The 18,462-nt window shown below is 44.2% G+C and overlaps 1 protein-coding gene and 1 long non-coding RNA gene across 28 annotated transcripts in view; one reads left to right on the forward strand and one right to left on the reverse strand.

The window, feature by feature from the left end:
- Positions 1 to 5,784: 5,784 nt before the first annotated feature.
- On the reverse strand, positions 5,785 to 18,340 carry LOC128344655 (uncharacterized). Of its 7 annotated transcripts, XR_008315972.1 has the most exons (6): positions 17,896 to 18,031; positions 16,340 to 16,468; positions 14,132 to 14,821; positions 12,869 to 13,071; positions 9,692 to 9,772; positions 5,785 to 6,339 (listed from the first exon to the last, which is right to left on the reverse strand). It is a non-coding gene; the product is annotated as an uncharacterized LOC128344655 (long non-coding RNA). The 7 variants fall into 7 exon arrangements; XR_008315971.1 differs by having other exon boundaries at positions 9,692 to 13,071; positions 16,340 to 16,465; positions 17,896 to 18,340; XR_008315973.1 differs by having other exon boundaries at positions 9,692 to 12,930; positions 17,896 to 18,340.
- EXOC7 (exocyst complex component 7) overlaps positions 17,451 to 18,462 on the forward strand; it is an 83,962-nt gene continuing 82,950 nt past the window's right edge. For all 21 annotated transcript variants that reach the window (XM_053295242.1, XM_053295246.1, XM_053295245.1 and 18 more), the window contains exon 1: positions 17,451 to 17,582. In XM_053295242.1, coding sequence (XP_053151217.1) covers positions 17,523 to 17,582 — 60 coding nt within the window. In that variant the 5' untranslated portion in view covers positions 17,451 to 17,522. The remainder of the gene's footprint in view (positions 17,583 to 18,462) is intronic.

The following is an 18,462-nucleotide window of genomic DNA, read 5'->3' on the forward strand; positions in this document are numbered from 1 at the left end:
TATTTTTTATTTTATATTGTAATTTGTTTGTTTTGTGTTATGTGTTTTAATTTAATTTTTTTATTTTGGTGTTGTGAGCCGTCCAATTTGTTATGGGGTGGCATGGCTAACAAAGTTTATTTATTATTATTCTGTGCCAGGCATTTGGAGATGCTGTTTCAGCTGAGATTGGAAAGTGGGACTTTGAAGATGAAGGAGATGCGCGCGCACACACACACACACACACCCGCCCCAAGCTGGATGTTCCAGGATTGAAGAAGGGTCTCTGTGCTCTGAACATGGTTGTTCATTCCTCTGTTCATTAGGAAAGTCAACTAAAGGTAAGTGTGTGATCGAGCGACACTGGAGGAGTAGCTAAAATCTAGGAGGCATGCATGCTTCATTTGCTTGGTTTGCAGGAGGTCGTGCTTTGCCACAGTAGCTTTCTCTATGAGACATATTAACGAGGAAGAATGTGTAACTATCCAAAGGTCACTTGGCTCCACTGTATAGCAGCAGCTTCAGATATTAGTAATGTACGAATGATCTGACCAAGTACTCGGGTTGTAGAGTGTAAGCTACTATAGAAAGGCCTGGAAAAGGCAGCTTTTAGGTTTCACCCTTCCTAGTATATCAATGCTCTGTTCATGATGTCAACTATTTATTTATACGAGTTGTGCACATGATCTTTTATTGTGGGGAGGTATTTTGTTCTCAAGAATGCTTCCTCCTACATAACAGCTTACTGGCAATTATCAGAAAACTTGGAACAACAGAGAAAACATAAGCAAGGAGCAAAACATTTTTTGACAGGTCTGTCTACTTCATGATACTGTGAAATATCACCAATAGAAGCAGTGCCATGTCAGCACTCTTGGGCTACAGTGTGTCACCATCTCAGGCCAGTACCCCTTTGTCTCCCATTTCTCTAGGCATTATGCTAGCAGTGGCCTAAGCCAGGGTTCCCAACCTTGGGTCTCCAGATGTTGTTAGACTACAACTCCCATCATCCCCAGACACATTGGCTTTTGGCTGGAGATGGTAGGAATTGTAGTCCAACAGCATCTGGGGACCCATAAGAACAGCCCTGCTGGATCAGGCCCAAGGAGGCCCATCTAGTCCAGCATCCTGTTTCACACAGTGGCACACCAGATGCTGCTGGAAGCCACAGGCAGGAGTTGAGGGCGTGCCCTCTCTCCTGCCATTACTCCCCTGCAACTGGTACTCAAAGGCACCCTGCCCATGAGGCTGGAGGTGGCCCACAGCCCTCCGACTAGTAGCCATTGATAGACCTCTCCTCCATGAAGTCATCCAAACCCCTCTTAAAGCCATCCAGGTTGTTGGCTGTCACCACATCCTGTGGCAGAGAGTTCCACAAGTGGATCACGCATTGTGTGAAAAAGTACTTCCGTTTGTTGGTCCTAGACCTCCTGGCAATCAATTTCATGGCGTGACCCCTGGTTCTAGTGTTGTGTGAGAGGGAAAAGAATCTCTCTCTCTCCACTTTCTCCACACCATGCATGACCTTATAGACCTCTATCATGTCTCCCCGCAGTCGTCTTTTTTCTAAACTAAAAAGCCCCAGGTGTTTTAGTCTTGCCTCATAAGGAAGGTGCTCTAGGCCCCTGATCATCTTGGTTGCCCTCTTCTGTACCTTCTCCAGTTCAACAATGTCCTTTTTAAGATGTGGTGACCAGAATTGTACACAGTACTCCAAGTGTGGTCGCACCATAGTTTTGTATAAGGGCATTATAATGTTAGCCATTTTATTTTCAATCCCCTTTCTAATGATCCCTAGCATGGAATTGGCCTTTTTCACAGCTGCCGCACATTGATCGACACTTTCAACAAGCTGTCCACCACCACCCCAAGATCCCTTTCCTGGTCCGCCACCGACAGCTCGGATCCCATCAGCATATACTTGAAGTTGGGGTTTTTCGTCCCAATGTGCATCACTTTACACTTGCTAACATTGAACTGCATTTGCCATTTTGTCTCCCACTGCCCCAGTTTGGAGAGATCCTTTTGGAGCTGCTCACAATCCATTTTGGATTTCACTACCCGGAAGAGTTTGGTATCATCTGCAAATTTGGCCACATCGCTGCTTACCTCTGCTTCTAGATCATTTATGAATAAATTAAAAACCACCGGTCCCAGTACAGATCCCTGGGGGACCCCACTTCTTACTTCCCTCCATTGTGAAAACTCTCCATTTATACCTACCCTCTGTTTCCTGTCTTTCAACCAGTTAGCAATCCACACATGTACTTGTCCCTTTATCCCATGACTGCTAAGTTTCCTCAGGAGTCTTTGATGAGGAACTTTGTCAAAAGCTTTTTGGAAGTCCAGGTAGACTATGTCAACTGGATCACCTTGATCCACACACTCGTTGACAATCTCAAAGAAGTCCAAAAGGTTGGTGAGGCAAGATTTACCTTTGCGGAAGCCATGCTGGCTCACTCCCAGCAAGGCCTGTTCTTCTAGGTGCTTTACAATTTTATCCTTGAGGATGCTTTCCATCAATTTGCCTGGAACGGACGTTAGGCTAACTGGCTTGTAATTTCCCAGATCGCCCCTGGATCCCTTTTTGAAAATTGGTGTTACATTTCCCCCCAAGGCGGGGAACCCCTGACCTAGCCAGTACAGAAATTGTCTACCTTATTCAATGTTTGGTGCCACTTTAGTTTTGTATGTATAACAGAAATAAAGCTAAGCTACATATAATATTGATGGGGCTGTTGAGCTCTCAGCCCTGCTTCTCTTCCAACTCTGTTATTCCACAAGGGAGAGAATAATTGAATTTTTTCCCCAATGTTTTGAAAACCTTGAGCTGATGATATTCTAGGTCAAGAGTAATTGCCCTTAAAAGTGATGACCCAGTTGAGATGGATAAGATTAGATTGCTTGTAGGGAGATGGGAAAGTGGTGCAGTTGACACTGGGAAGTTTGTTCTCACGCATCATATCATGGTAGAGGCATTGTGAGGCCACACAAGGGGGAGGGATAGAGAGGGAGCACCCAGGTGTCCTTGTTTGCCACCAATAATGGAGGTTTTGAAACTGTATGTTAACCTAACAACATTTTCTCAGTGAGCTTTAAATGGCCTCTGAGAGCCTTTCTCTCTGCTATTTGTAATGTTGGCTCAATGTTAATGCAAGAGAGGTATTTCTAGTGCAAATGAGCATTCCAGCCAATTTTGGTTTACATGCTTAAAAAACCAATTAAAGTGTGCCCTAAATCATTCACTAGAAACATACACATGTGCACATACTTTCGATCTTATCCTCTAGGGCAGGGATTCTCAACGTTGGGTCCCCAGATGTTATTGGACTTCAACTCCCATAATCTCCAGCCACAGTGGCCTTTGGTTGGGGATTATGGGAGTTGAAGTCCAATAACATCTGGGGACCCAACATTGAGAATCCCTGCTCTAGGGCAGAGGTTCTCAACCTGTGTTCCTCCAGATGTTGCTGAACTACAACTCCCATCGCTCCCTGCTGTAATTTATTGTGGCTGGGGATTATGGGAGTTGTAGTTCACCAACATCTGGAGGACCACAGGTTGGGAACCCCTGCTTTAGGGCTCCGGAGTTTCTTATTCCTTTTCCTCTTTGAAATGTCTGTTATTTAGGGGACTTTTTCATGCAAGCTGTTTCCCCAGTTGTGTTACCTTAACATAGAACTAGGGATCTGAAAGCACATAAGGACATTTGTCAGATTTCACAAATATGTCAATATGGACATTCTGTTCGCACCAAAAATGTACCCTCCTTCTTGTCCAATATTTCATTCCAGATGGAAGATAATTTAATTCTGTCCATCAACATATTAGAATATGACATGTCTTCCTAGGGCAGGGTTGCACAACTGCAGCCGTTTTTGGACTACAGCTCCCATAATTCCCAGTCAGAGTGGTCAGCAGTCAGGGATTGTGTAAGTTGCAGTCCAACATGTACAGGAGCGCCAAAGTTGTTCATTCCAGTCCTAGAGCATTTTGGTGGCTCTGGAGGCTTCTTTAATATTGTAGAATACTCTATGCATGCCCAGAGGCCTCGTGAATCAGCTTAATATGATTATGTCATTGTGCTGCACTTGCACAGGAGGCTTCTGGACATGTGTTGCATAGTGTACAATGTTAAATAAATCTTCTAGATCTACTGCAGAACTTGACAGATTCCACTAACTCCAGCTTTCAGTTTGATTCAGTTTTACTGTGTGCAGAACTGCAAATCTGCTGAAAGTTGCTTTGTGTGGAATTCAGCACTATTGTTACTAAAAGGAACAGCACAGAGTGAAAGAGAGGGTGGCAACTAGGCAGATTAGAGGAGGGGATATTGACAAACTTACATGGGGAGCATAAGAAGAGCTCTGCTGGATCAGGCAAGATGCAGCAAGGACAAGTCCTTAGAACATGTTGATCCAACAACAGCCAGAGGCAGACTGAGTTCTTAAATAAGTCTCATAGTCTGCACCTGCTGGGCTCCACCGCCCTACCTGGAGAGCAACAGTCTGAAAGGGGCAGACATCTGGCCTGCAGTCTGGCACTCCTTCTACTCCTCCTTTACAGCTGATCATGTTGATATCAGAGAGGGTAATGGAAGGGGAGGAGCCATCCCCCTTGGGAGCTTGGGTTCCAAGAGTGTTGCTTCAGAAGTCATGACCGTTCCCCACAATGATCAACCTGATGTTTCCAGGAAGTCCATAGCAGGATTTTGAGGCAATGGTTGCCTTCCACTGTTGCTGTCCAGCAGTTGGTATTCAGTGGTATATGAGCATGGAGGCTCTATATGGTATTCATTACTAATAGTCAATGGTAGACCTAATCTCCATTAACTGGTCTAACCCTCCTTCAAAGTCATCTTAACTACTAGTAGCTATCCATCACATCCCATAGCAGTTTATCATGCACTGTGTGGAGAAGTATTTCCTCCTGTTTGTCCTGAATCCATACTGTCAATCAACTTCCACTGGGTGACCTCATAAGAAAAGCCAGGTGCAGAGCCTGACCGCCGGCGGCCCGTGTGTGGCCATGGCAGTGGCCCCACTGACCCCGCATCTGACATCAGACATGGGGGGCGTGGTCTGGCTCCCAAACGGAGCCTTGAGGCTATGTTCGGGAGTTGGAGTTCAACTCCCAAAGAGGCCGCGCAGCCCCTTCAGGAGCTATTCAGGCTGATGCTGCATTCGCAGCCCAGCAAGAAGTGGCTCTTCCCTGCCTTAGCAGGGAAGAGCTGATCCTGGCTGCTTTAGTTTCGCTCCCGAAGCGGTCGCGCAGCCCCTGCTCGGGAGCTAAACCAGCACACCCACGTCTGACGTCAGAAGTGGGGGGCATGTCGGGGCTGCGAGGTGTGGCCCCTGATTGGGTGCGGCCCGAGTTCTTTGAATCCATTGGCCTAATGGTGGCTCCGCCCCTGAGAACAGCCCTGTCAGTTCAGGCCCAAAACCCATCTAGGTCAGCATCCTGTTTCACACAGTGGCCCATCAGATGCCACTGGGAGCCTACAAGCAGGAGTTGAGGGCATGCCCTCTCTCCTGCTGTTACTCCCCTGGAACTGGTATTCAGAGGCATCCTGCCTCTGAGGCTGGAGGTGGCCTATAGCCCTCCGTCAAGTCTTAGTATTATAGTGGGAGAGGAGAAACTAAAAAATTGCTCCAAATGTGATAACCTTACTTAACAGAAAAGGAACTACAGCCCCCTGATTACTTTGGTTGGCCTTTTCTGTACATTCCCTGGCTCTACAATATCCTTTTTGAGATGGGGCAACCAGAACTGTACACTATTACAAATATGACCTCACCAAATAAGGACATTCAATCAATCAATCAATCTTTATTACAGGCCAGCATAAAGTAAATTATAAAACCTAAGTAACAATAAATTTTATACTCTAAGACTATCATAAGATGATTTAAAATATACAATAAGAAATATAAAAGATGCTAAAATATATTACTAACATAAAATGATTTAAAATATTAAAAATAGGCATGTGACTGTACTAAAAATCTAGCTATGGCTCTAATAAGAAACATAGTAGACTCTGGGCAACATTTAAATAAGGGCATTACAATACTGGTAATTTTATTTTCAGTCTCTTTCCTTATACTCTCTAGCATGTAATTAGTCTTTTTCACAGCTGCCACACACTTAATTGATGGTTTAATTGAGTTGTCTCTTTCATGGTTGGTTCTCTGCAAGGTGGTCACAGAAATGCTGTGTTGGTCATCTTCCCTGGAGCATAGGATGCTGCCTATTCAGATTCCATCAGTATAATGGAAGACTCAGATTTTAAATATATATATTCACATTGATTTCAGTGGAACATTGTCAGTTACAGATGCCGGCCACTGTAGTTGCACCCTGAAATACAAGATAACTACTAGTTTTGGAGACAAACCAGGAGGAAAAGCCATTTTTCATTTGTTTTGCTAAATTTGGCATAAGGCAGAGTGAGCTGACATGTCTGTGTAAACTGCACAGTTGTGTGCCCATCAATCTCAATCTCATCAATTAATCAAGAAAAATAATTAATCTGTGATTATAGCTTTAGTTGATGAATCTACTAATTAACTTGATGAAATCTTGCAAGCCTAGTTATTTCATCTTGCAGCAGAAATTGACCCTAAATGTGAAGATCAAATGAGCGTGACTATTTTTACCCACACAATAAGATCAAAGTGAATGAGTCGGCCATAATGGCCCCTTGTCAATTGACAAAGCATGAACCTTGGGGGCCTATCACACAGTCCCAGTTTCAATGCAGCATCTTCCGTAAACTAACAAAATATCACAACTAACTTTGCTCAGTAAACTGTCCAACAATATTCATTCTCTTTTCTTGTACACAATACCTTTAGCTAAAGAGTACGGACAATCGGGCTCCACAGTTCCTGTTCTAATGTGCTGGCACGCAAATACATTTGCGCTTATATCTCAAGTCTCATTGCAGTATATAAAACCTCTGCTCCTTGCATGAGGATCCATTGCATAAGGAGCCAGCACACCTTACTAGATATGCATCAGACATGCCTTTCCTTGGCTCCCTGAAACAATATGGACTACTCTTTGGTCCCTCCTTAATGTTGTCTGGTGACTCAATATAAAATGACACTGACAAGCTCCTAATTCTCTCATTCCCTCTCAAAACCAAATTTGGTGAAGCAACCTGTAATGTTTGACTAGAGCCCTTCGAATCAAGCAATCCAGGTCCGCAATGCAGCAGGTCACTTTTTCTGGATACATGCATGTATCCATTACTGCTGCAGTCAAAGAGCAGAGGCAGAGTTAAAGAGCAAGTTATAATGCTGCAGGTAGAGAGGGGAAGCGAGAAAACTTGCACCTGTCAACATTACGTCTTCTATGCAATCATGTACAGGGATACTATCCTCTCTTTCATCTGGTCACCTCTGCACTTTGTAATGCTCTTTTGCATATTTTTTTGCAAACCGTTCCAGTCAATTTTTACATGGCACACACTGCTTAAGCCATTATTAATGACAGATGGGCCCCACCAACATCTCTTGAATGCCTGAAATTAATACAGGCTTTGGAAGGGTTGGTTATGAATTGAAGTCCTCTAGGTTCCATTGTGCTTCTGATTTGAGAGAATGTTGGGAGGGTGATGGAGCCTATTTAACCCAAAGTTCCTTTCAGCACAAATAGACCCTCCCCACCACTTTGGCTCAAGCCACCTAATGGCACAGTGGGGAAATGACTTGATTAGCAAGCCAGAGGTTGCCGGTTCGAATCCCCGCTGGTATGTTTCCCAGACTATGGGAAACACCCATATCGAGCAGCAGCGATATAGGAAGATGCTGAAAGGCATCATCTCATACTGCATGGGAGGAGGCAATGATAAATCCCTCCTATGTTCTACCAAAGACAACCACAGGGCTCTGTGGTCGCCAGGAGTCGAAACCGACTGGACGACACACTTTACCTTTACCACTTTGGCTGCTTACTGAAGGCAGAAAGGAAGGAAAAGATGGCTCCTCCCATCCATGTATGTGTAGGGCTCTGGGTGCAATGGGAGCTGAGGTATGAAAGCCTGAGCGCTATCACACATACAAGGGCAGGTAGGGCTCCATTTTGGGATGGCTTGGATTCCAGTGGCATCTGATCTGAGATTGACACAGTGGGACAGAAGATGCATTAGATCTAGTGCCTGAGCCTATCCTCATCCCAAATTTGGATTCAAAGTCTGTCTCAACACTAATAATTACAAATTCTGGTCATATGCACATTTAGGGCTCAGTCTGGAAGTTCCTCACTGCCAAATACCACCAACTCTCTATTGTCATGGATAAAATTTACAGTTTAAAAAGTCTTGATTATTGTGATGATGGAGAGACAGCCCAACCACAAAGGACCTCATGCCCTGTTATATCTTCTGGTAAAGGAGCCATTCTGGCCATGTAGAAGCAATGAGGGATAAGAGCAGTAAGGCCTATAAGAGTGCCTTCTCTTAGGCAGGCCCAGAGAAGATGACACACATGGGCTCCATTTACAGACCCATATTCTGAACTGTATTCATGGGTCTCTGGTTGATCAGCTACATGGTAACTTCTGCTACCATCCAGATGACCTCACACAGATGAAATCATGGTTCTAGGTTTTGTGGTGCTCTTTCGGGAAAACTCCCTTAGTGGACCTACTTCTTCCTTGCGCTACCCCCCACCCTCTCCTTTCTAGCTCAGTTCCCTTACTTCATTGCCCAGAGGGAAAGGATGGGCAAGAGAGTAGGCAACAGCCACAGCAAAGAGGAGCCATACCTGGTGGCTGCTCATTGCCTTGCTCTCTGAGTAGTGATGGTTATTGGATCTTAGGCTATTTCCAGTCCCCACCACTGCCCAGAGGGAAATGGCTGCTGCTTCCTATATACTGATGCCATTGCTTGTGTGTGGAAATTTTTCTGTAATTTTGTAATAGTTTGTGGCACTAGCATTTGCTAGTGGTGATCTTAATTGGAGGCAGAGTCCCTTCTTTCTTCCTGCCTGTACCTTTGTAGAACTTGTCTTTTCCTGTTACACAATAAAGCAGTCTTATCCTATAATGGCTGCCTTCCTCTGAGCAATCATGACAGCTTGCTTGCTTGCTGGCCTGCTCCATTGGGAGAGAGTAGAAGACAGAGATGCTCTTACCCCTGGACTTCAGGGCCGAAGTCCAAGGCCTCTACACCCCCTGGGGATCCCCCAAATCATCTTTAGTCTGTCTTGGGTGGTGTGGTTTGTGCCCTCAAGAGTCTACGTGTTAAAAAAGGATGCTTAACTTGCAGTGGGTGGGGGCTCCTAAGGCCTTTAGGTCCAGGCTCCAAAATTACCTAGGTGTAGCTCTGGTAGGAGAACAAGCAGGACAGAACAAGTCATCCAGGCCAAGAGAGTGTTTGGTTCACCCTCTTGGTCTGAGCGATGGAAGAGATTGGGTTCAGCCCCACCACCACACAGGGGGATAAGGCAGGAAACTAAACAAGAAGCAGCAGCAGCAGCTGCTTCTCTTCTTTCCCATCACTGATCACTTGTTTGCTGCTCATTCTCTCCTAGGACCAGAGGGAGAGGGCAACAGAGTGGGCCATAACAGTGAGGAAGAGCAGAGCCTGTGGAGGAAATCCAGTGGGTTGGCCCTCTGCTCAGGTGTAGGCCTTGGGAGGTATATGACCATGCCAATTCCTGATGCCAAACCCTGCATAACAAATAATAACTGAATTCCATCTTACCCTTTAAAAATCTTCTGTTTCCATCAATATTTTGCTCCTCATCTTTGCCAGCTATCAGTATTCCACTTTGTCCTGTGGCTACTGTGGGGAGGAAATGTTCTTAATTAATGTCTCTCTTCTTTCTGAGTTGCATATAAGAGTAAGGGAATTCAGTACAAGACACAGTATGCATCCTTATCAACGGGATAACTATGCTCCAGCAAGGATCCCAGTGTAACTACATCCCTTCTTGGGACACAAGTTACAGTGTTTCAAGATTAATCCAAGCCTGTCTACTGCTGTGACGACTGCTGGATCACTTTTGCTCTCATTCTTATTTATGCTGTGTTAAGATGCAACAGCACAGTATTGTGAAATGCTCACTAATTTGTGTGATATTTGAAGCATGACTGAACCCTTTTAGGATGCTATAAGACTCAATGATATACAGAAGCCACCAAATTGACTTCAAAACTACCTAGAAGCAGTAGTATTGTTTAACATTCCAGTCCTATAGAGATATGACAAATAGGAGGAAAGCTTTAAGTCGGGATGACTCTCTGAAAACAATTTTGCTAGATATTAGGCTTATAGTGGGCCCCTTTCTGCCCTAGAAGCTCAGTAGCTGCTCTGTGTGGTTTTAAAGAGGCCAGCAGTGGGGCAGCTAATTTCCGCTCCCCTCTAACTCTCTTTCTCCTCCTCCTCCAGCTGTGACTTTGTTGCTGGGCTCCTGTCTGGCAAGAATTCGGCTCTTCACCTTTATTCTTCAGAATGTTTCTTCATGAAGGAGGAAATACGACCCCTCCTCACACTTCTCTAATGTAACAGCCCTGCCTCGCTCTCCTCAATAGATGCAATGCTATGGCCAGAAGGAAGTAGTACAACCCAAACAGCCTGCATCCCCCACTCTATTCCAGGCTTGTCTACACCCTGTTCAAACACTCTGATGCTTGTGGTCAAATGGTAACCAGGAAGTTTTTCTCAGGAGATTGAAAACTGGCAGAAAAAAATGTTGCATGGAGATGCAACAGGCTCTTTCCTCAAAATCTGTGTCCAACTGAACTCTGCCTAGTCAAAGAACTAGCAAAACAAAAGCACTGAATGACAATCCAGAATGAAATGGTCTGATCACAGATGGGGACTGCATTAGATAATGCAAGGATTCCCAACCTTTTTAAACAAGTGTACCCCTTCTGCCAGAAACCTTCAGCTCAGGTAGCCCATATAGTGTTTGTGTGTGTGTGCACATGCGCATGTGCACAAATTTAAATGTTATGAGACAGGCTACTCTAATAACTGGCTTACATCCAGACTAAGTTACTGATGAGTACTCCCATTGAAATTAATTATTTTCAGTGGGAATACTCCATGCTCATTTTCTAAAGCCTGTCAGTCAGGCTGAGGGGAGGTACACTGAACTTCAGCATGTAGCCAGCCAACCAGGAGCAGGGGACGAGAGTCTTAACTCTTCTCCTTTTCTTTTTGCAATGGATATATCGCTGAGGACCCATTGGTTTCAAGCTGGCAGTGCTCAGATGGGGAATAAATAGTGCAGCTGCAGCAGCAGGAAGCAGAAGGGTACCCCCAGGAGCCTTTCCTATACCCCTAGGGGTACTAGTACCCCTGTTGGGAATCCCTGGGTTAAAGTATAGATGGGGGAGGTGTACATCATAACTGTTATTTTGATGAGGCCAATTAAATGTTGGGCAACTGGATTGGCTAGTGGACTTTCTAGGAGAGATCATAGAGCGGAGGGGCCAACATAAAAAAACAGCTCTGCTGAGTTACCAATGTTCACCAAGTAACAGTGTGAGAATAGCCCCGGAAGCTATGAATTATGTGAGCATGCCAAGGGGAAGAACATTGCAGGAGGAAATATGAACATTTGAAGCTGCTACTAATGGCCAAACTATTGCCTCACTTCACTCAATACTAATTGGCAGTGAGCCACGGTCTGGGGAAAATTTCAGACCTGGGTCTTTTCCAGCCCTAAGAGCTATCAGTGATTGGTTCTAGGTCCTTCTGCATGCAAAACACAGACTCTGCCACAGAAGCATGACCCCTACATGCAATGGTCAACTCTGTATAAGAGGAGTCAAATTGTGTTACATATCCAGTTTCATCCAGACTGGAATCCTGTTGGGTGCTCAGCAAAGTCTAAAGACAACCAGTCTGGAGCAGAGGATATGCAGCAGTAGATCCCACATATCCAATAGCAGAGAGCAGGCAGCCACTCAGAGACTGCAAGGCCAGTCTCAATGAAGTGTTAGCCAAGAGGATCTTCATACTTGCACAATATAAGTTGTTCTTGCTATTATTTATAAAAGATAGGAGTCCGTGGTAAATGGATGCACCGCATATGTGGTGATGTTTACATACAGATGGATACTACAAATATTGTAGCATGCAATGTAACATGTGAATTAAGCATGACATAGGGGTATGTGGAGTGATCAATGTCTTAGATGTGAGGCTAAATTTCCACAAAGGGGACCAAATAAAAACCCTGTATTAGTGAGAGCATTGTATGCGTTGTAAAATCCCATATTCTCTCTGTAGACAGTGAGCCATTTTTGCCATCATAAAATACAATATGATTCCAGCTAAAATTGTGAAACAAACTTTCAAACCTAGGTTGTGAGACAAGGAAGAGGGAAAGGAAGGAAGAGCCAGTATCTGAAAAAGGCAAATCAGAGAAAGACTTTCCATCTTCCTTGTGTTAGAGAGTTCAGGAGGGGAGATTTCTTTATCTGCCCCAGCTACAGCAGAAGTGCGCAGGTAGTTAAGTGCACTGCTAATTAAGATTGTCTGGAGATATGGAGTTAAAGTTGCAATAAAGTAGTTTATTTATGAAATCCATCAGGGAGATAGATTGAGACCAGCATGCCTCACTGCTAGCTACATACAGAAGTGGGGAAAGGGAGAAGAAGTCAGTCTCTCTTTCAGGTGAGAGAATGAAATCTCAAACTATCAGTCTAGGGAATCACAGTAGAGAAAGCCTGGTCAAAGGGGGAATACCTTTCCTGGCTATCCATGCCCCTAGTGCCAGTGCTAAGAGCCGATGCCATCAGGAGCTGCATCTCCAACACCTTGGAGGTTTTGAGAAGCTTTAACCATAATAATGGTTTAAAAATAATGGCAAAAACTACTTCACAGAATATCCTCATAATATGTAGCATTCTCTGTTCTAAGAATTACCTGAAAGAAGAGGGATGAGCTTGAGCTAACACAATGGTGTCATCTATACCATGAAACTGACTCTGCAAAAGATAACAGAGCTATGTTTGTATGTCTCCCTAAAGTGACAGGGTTCTGTGGTCTTTAATAGTTGCAAGTGTCTTCCAGGCTCTAGGAACTCTACTCAGACCAAACTGCATATAGGATTTCACTGCCATTTCTGCCTGAGAGAGAATGGGATAGCCATATCAAAGCCACAATATTATTCTAATCAGTGGTGCAGCTTCTTTTGTGAATTGGTTGTCTCTTAAGCTACAGTTCTGTGCACAGTTAGGCTACTTTAGTCCCATTCAAGTTGATATGCCAATGTGCACCACATACAGGTGAAACTCGGAAAATTAGAATATCGTGCAAAAGTCCATTAATTTCAGTAATGCAAATTAAAAGGTGAAACTGATATATGAGACAGACGCATTACATGCAAAGCGAGAGAAGTCAAGCCTTAATTTGTTATAATTGTGATGATCATGGCGTACAGCTCATGAAAACCCCAAATCCACAATCCCAGAAAATTAGAATATTACATGGAACCAAGAAGACAAGGATTGTAGAATAGAACAATATCGGACCTCTGAAAAGTATACAGTGTACTGTGCTTGATTGGCCAGCAAACTCGCCTGACCTGACCCCATAGAGAATCTATGGGGCATTGCCAAGAGAAGGATGAGAGACATGAGACCAAACAATGCAGAAGAGCTGAAGGCCGCTAACGAAGCATCCTGGTCTTCCATAACACCTCATCAGTGCCACAGGCTGATAGCATCCATGCCATGCCGCATTGAGGCAGTAATTGCTGCAAAAGGGGCCCAAACCAAGTATTGAATACATATGCATGCTTATACTTTTCAGAGGTCCGATATTGTTCTATTCTACAATCCTTGTCTTCTTGGTTCCATGTAATATTCTAATTTTCTGGGATTGTGGATTTGGGGTTTTCATGAGCTGTACGCCATGATCATCACAATTATAACAAATTAAGGCTTGACTTCTCTCGCTTTGCATGTAATGCGTCTGTCTCATATATCAGTTTCACCTTTTAATTTGCATTACTGAAATTAATGGACTTTTGCACGATATTCTAATTTTCCGAGTTTCACCTGTAGCTATCTTTATCTTTGGTTTTCATTTACTGAAAGAAATGTAAAAGCAGGAAATGTCAGATGACTCTAAGATGCCAGTCTGGCATCTTGAACATTAACCTAGAACTAAAACTGATATACTTACCATGGATTTCACAAAATCATATGATTGTTCAGATGTGAAAGGGAATGATATTCATGTGCCTTTAATGGTAGTATAAAAGAGGTACAGCTTTCATTCTTATTCCTCAGTTACAAGCTGCACCTTGCCAAAATGTTCTTTTATACACAAGCTATTGAGGGTATAGCTGCCTGGTCCACTGCATATGAGACACCCTATGAAATGGTAGGTGTGGCAGGCATATGTATGTAATTTAGTCCAACCTCCTGCAGTGAGGCAGGGTCTTCCAGTGCAAGTTGCACAATCCAAAAATGTCATCAGGCTTGCACAACATTCCTACCAGGGGTTTCAAACTCAAGAAACGTTAGTGCTGAGCTTTAAAAAGTACACATATCAAAGTATCTACAAGCACAAAATATGATAAATAACAGACAACTTGCCACACTTTCATGTCACCCAAAATCTGCCATTGAGGCAGGGTTGGCCCTGTGCTAGTTTGTACATTTTCTTGCTATACCTCCCCCCATATTGCACCATGAAGTCAGCTATGGGAGATGTTGCCATCTGGACAAGTCCATATATACGGATACAATAAGGCCTGGACTATATAAGTAGTGAAATAGGAGGAGAATCTTGAGGAGGCAGAGTGGTTGGTATCACTTCAGATTACAGGTGGAAGATAATATTTGCATGCTTTTCCATGTAAACTGCTCCCTGCAAAAAAACAACAACAAACTAGTGCATCAGGGGAGAGGATTGGATTAGAACCTGCCTTCAAGATATACTACATTTCTACTTGCAGACTATTGCTTATGTGGGGGAATATTCAAAATATGATCCTCCAGCTTCAAGTGTGACAGTCTACACTATCGCTGTATAACTTTACGGCAGCATTCCACTGCGTGTGTACACCAGGCCTAAACGTAGCTTTGGTAAATGCTACATACAGCAAATGGCTGTTAACATATTTTGTGTGGCCAAAGATTGTCTACTGAAAATATGTACTGTACTAAATGGACAGTACGTTGCACAAAAAATTGGCTTGGGGATGACTGATTTATTTAATAGAGGCCTAAATGGGAAGTACTTCCTGCCTGTAACGTCTTTGGCCTAAAGAGTCAATGAATTCCCTACCAGGTAGTGTATTTCCCCATTCTCCAACACATTTTTGCGGTGTGCACACACTGCTGTTTGCTAAGTGGATTAAGGACATAGTATTTACTTTTATCTGAGTTGCATCAAGAATAGCTTGCCCCCTGCCTGAAAGGAATGTCCCAATTAAATTACAAATGACATGTCCTAAGTGTAAAGACTGAAGATTGGTTGAGAGCAAGCAAAGCATTCAAGCTTCACTGTTCACCTGTCAAGATTGGTGCATAGGGACATCTAGTGGATAGGACATGTTGGCTAGGTTTGGTTGGGGTTCCCTCCTCCCCCCACCAAACAGTTATTTGCATGTCATGGTTTCCTGCTGTATTTGTATAATGACTATAAAATTATTTGATATGCGTTTCTTATGTAAAACTCAAGATTTACTGGCTTAAAGGGACTATGAATTTGACTAGTCATATTATTTCACCCATTTGTATTCATGGGGATAGTTTTGTGTCATGTTTTTCCTCATTCTGTGTTTAGAACCACAATTATAGATAATTTACATTTTTTTCCCTTCCAAAAGCATCCATGCATCTTTGTATCTACGCCTCAAGAAAACAACTACAGAAGGAGAATTGTCAAGAGGATACTTTTTTAGGATGGTGTGCAGACGTGAACTCTTGAAATGAGATATAATGTCTAGGGACTTATGCCCATCTCCTCATGCAGAGATTAGTGTTCAGCTCCTTAGCTTCATGTGAGTCAGCTATATCTGGGCAACATGTTGGCATTCAAATGGTCCTTGAACTGCTCATGTTATACCTGGAACAGAGCAAACTTAACAGTGTGCAATAGTAATTTATACCTTTCTAATGTACTGTGGCAAGTTCCATACAAGAAATACAACATATATCAAGGTCATATGTTTGTAGTATGTGTACGGTTTCTGTGAGATTTCAGACCACAAATTAATTTATCTTCCTCTTCTTGCTCACACAGACTTATCTGGATCAGAGGGCAGTTTTTCAGGTGAGTGACACAGTCTGAGCTTAAATGTTCGCATGTACACTTGGGAGTAAGTCCCACTGAACTCAGTAGAAGTCATTTCCAACAAAACATGCAGGGAATCAGACATACCATGTACGGTCCCTTTGAACGGAATGGGGTCTGTTGGCTCTAGCCAGCATATTAAGGATTGCAGCCTTTATTCCAAATAAATGTCCATAGGATTCAGTTGTTGGTCCAGAAAGGTGGCTCTTGTGACTGCTAAAGCAACACAAAGAACTGAAAGAGCCCAAGTTATAGCCTTGAGTCACACTTTTCAGAATTTGATATATAAATAAGCAATTTTAATGTGTAAATAATAAAACTAGGTCTAAAAGTTTAAACTAAGCATCTAAAATTAAAACTAAAGACTGAACTAGGGGCTCATAGTCTGGTAATAAGCAGGTCAAATGACTGAGCTTCATTTTTAAGAGGTAGAAGAAACACAATTTTCTGGAGAATTACTGAAGAATCAAATTTTCATACAAACTAGAAAGCTTCTTGTCTCATTTGATGCAATTTTATTTTCCTATAGCTTAAAACTTACTGCAACCTTAATAAGTGTCAAAATTCAGAAAGCAGGAGCAAAGTTCTGACCTCTGATCCCCAGGTAATATTAACTTCATCTATTATAAAGGAACATAGCACTTTCCAGCGTGCAAAACACTTTGCTAATTTATACAAACAGCTCTAAGGCCAGACAGAATTCCAAGATAAATCTTTGTGAGCCTCTTAAGTTATTTACGTTGGAGAATACTCCTAAACCAGCCTCGTCGATTGATTAAATAAATATTAAGACGGGCGTGTCCATTTTGATTAGCATACCCATATTAAGACGAAGCCAAACGTGCTTTACTTCTTTCGCTATCTCCGTGGCTGAAAACCAGCCAGGGTACCCATGACTAGTGATTAGTTGTCAGCGCCAGCCTCTGGCGGGAAGGATATCACCTCCCAAAGGGTTTAAACCCAGCGGCGTTGGATGCCTCTCCCAACATGGCCGTCGTTTGCAGATGGCCGTCGTTTGCAGGTTGCCGGCGTGAGAAGCGCGCATGCCTGTTCTGCTTCGCGTGAGCCTCCCCCAGTCTCAACCCTCTCAATAGGGCTCCTCGTCGTCCTGTACTGCAGAAAAATCGGCAGCTGCCACTCTCAAGATGGCGGCATACTCTGCCGGGGAGGGCGGGGAAGGAGGCGGAAATGAGGGTGGGAAGTGTTGACAGGTCAGAGCAGGGCGGCGCTGGAGGCCTTGTATGTGTGTCGGGCACTGTCCGGTGTCAGGATGATTCCCACCGAGGAGGCGTCTGGCCGGAGGCGGGAAATAGAAGAGAAGCTTAAGCAGGTGGGGCTGGCTTGGAGGGAGGGAGACGTTATTCTCTCAGAAACCCCCAAGACACTCTCCAGCCTCGTCCTCCGCCCGTCTCCCTTCCTCCCGGCCCAGGTGCTCTCCGACGTAGCCATCCCCGCACCCTCTGGAGCACCCGAGGGGGCTCCCCTCAAGCGACTGTGGGCCGCCCCTGTCTCCTTCACTGCGTCAGAGACCACAAGCTGGAGAAAACCTAGCCTCGGTTATCCCCGCCCTACCCCCGAGAAAAGAGCCTGCCTGCGGAGGGTCTCACTAGACTGAGCATGCTCGTCCGTGGTGTCTCTTTTACCTTATTTGTATGTTAATGGCCCTGTTCCTCCAGTCCTTTCAAGGGCAGCCTGGGTGAGGCACTCAGGCTCACTTGGCAGGTGAAGCTTTTCCTTGCATAAAGATCAGGAAGTGATGGGGAAATCCTCACCTGCTAAGCGCCCCCCCATGGGGTGGTGGTGGTGGTGCAGTTAAACATAGACGACTGGGGCAGCGGATGGCAGCTCTGCTGCAGCATCTTGCTGAGACCCTCTGATCTCTTTGGTCTCCGAGAGAGGCAGACTCCTCCCTCAACAAAAGTTCCTGCCTGGGTGCCGATTTTGTGGGGATCTTAAAGTGCAGAAGGCCCTGCTGGAATGTTCCTAGGGGCTCATGTGGGGGGAAATCCTTTCTTAGTGTTTTTGAAGAGTGAGAGATCCTGATCGGTATGATCAAGCCGGGCTCTAGAGTGTCTTATTTGAATGCTTTTCTAGAGTCCTGAGGCTCTCCCTTTCCAAAAGAGAGCCTTGTGCTTGTGGTCCTGATTTTGTAGTACCCAAAGTGTTTCCTTGTGTCCGCTTTAGTTCTCTCTGCAGTCAAGATGGCCCAG

Source organism: Hemicordylus capensis, chromosome 2 (genome assembly GCF_027244095.1).
Source record: "Hemicordylus capensis ecotype Gifberg chromosome 2, rHemCap1.1.pri, whole genome shotgun sequence".
NCBI lineage: Eukaryota > Metazoa > Chordata > Lepidosauria > Squamata > Cordylidae > Hemicordylus > Hemicordylus capensis.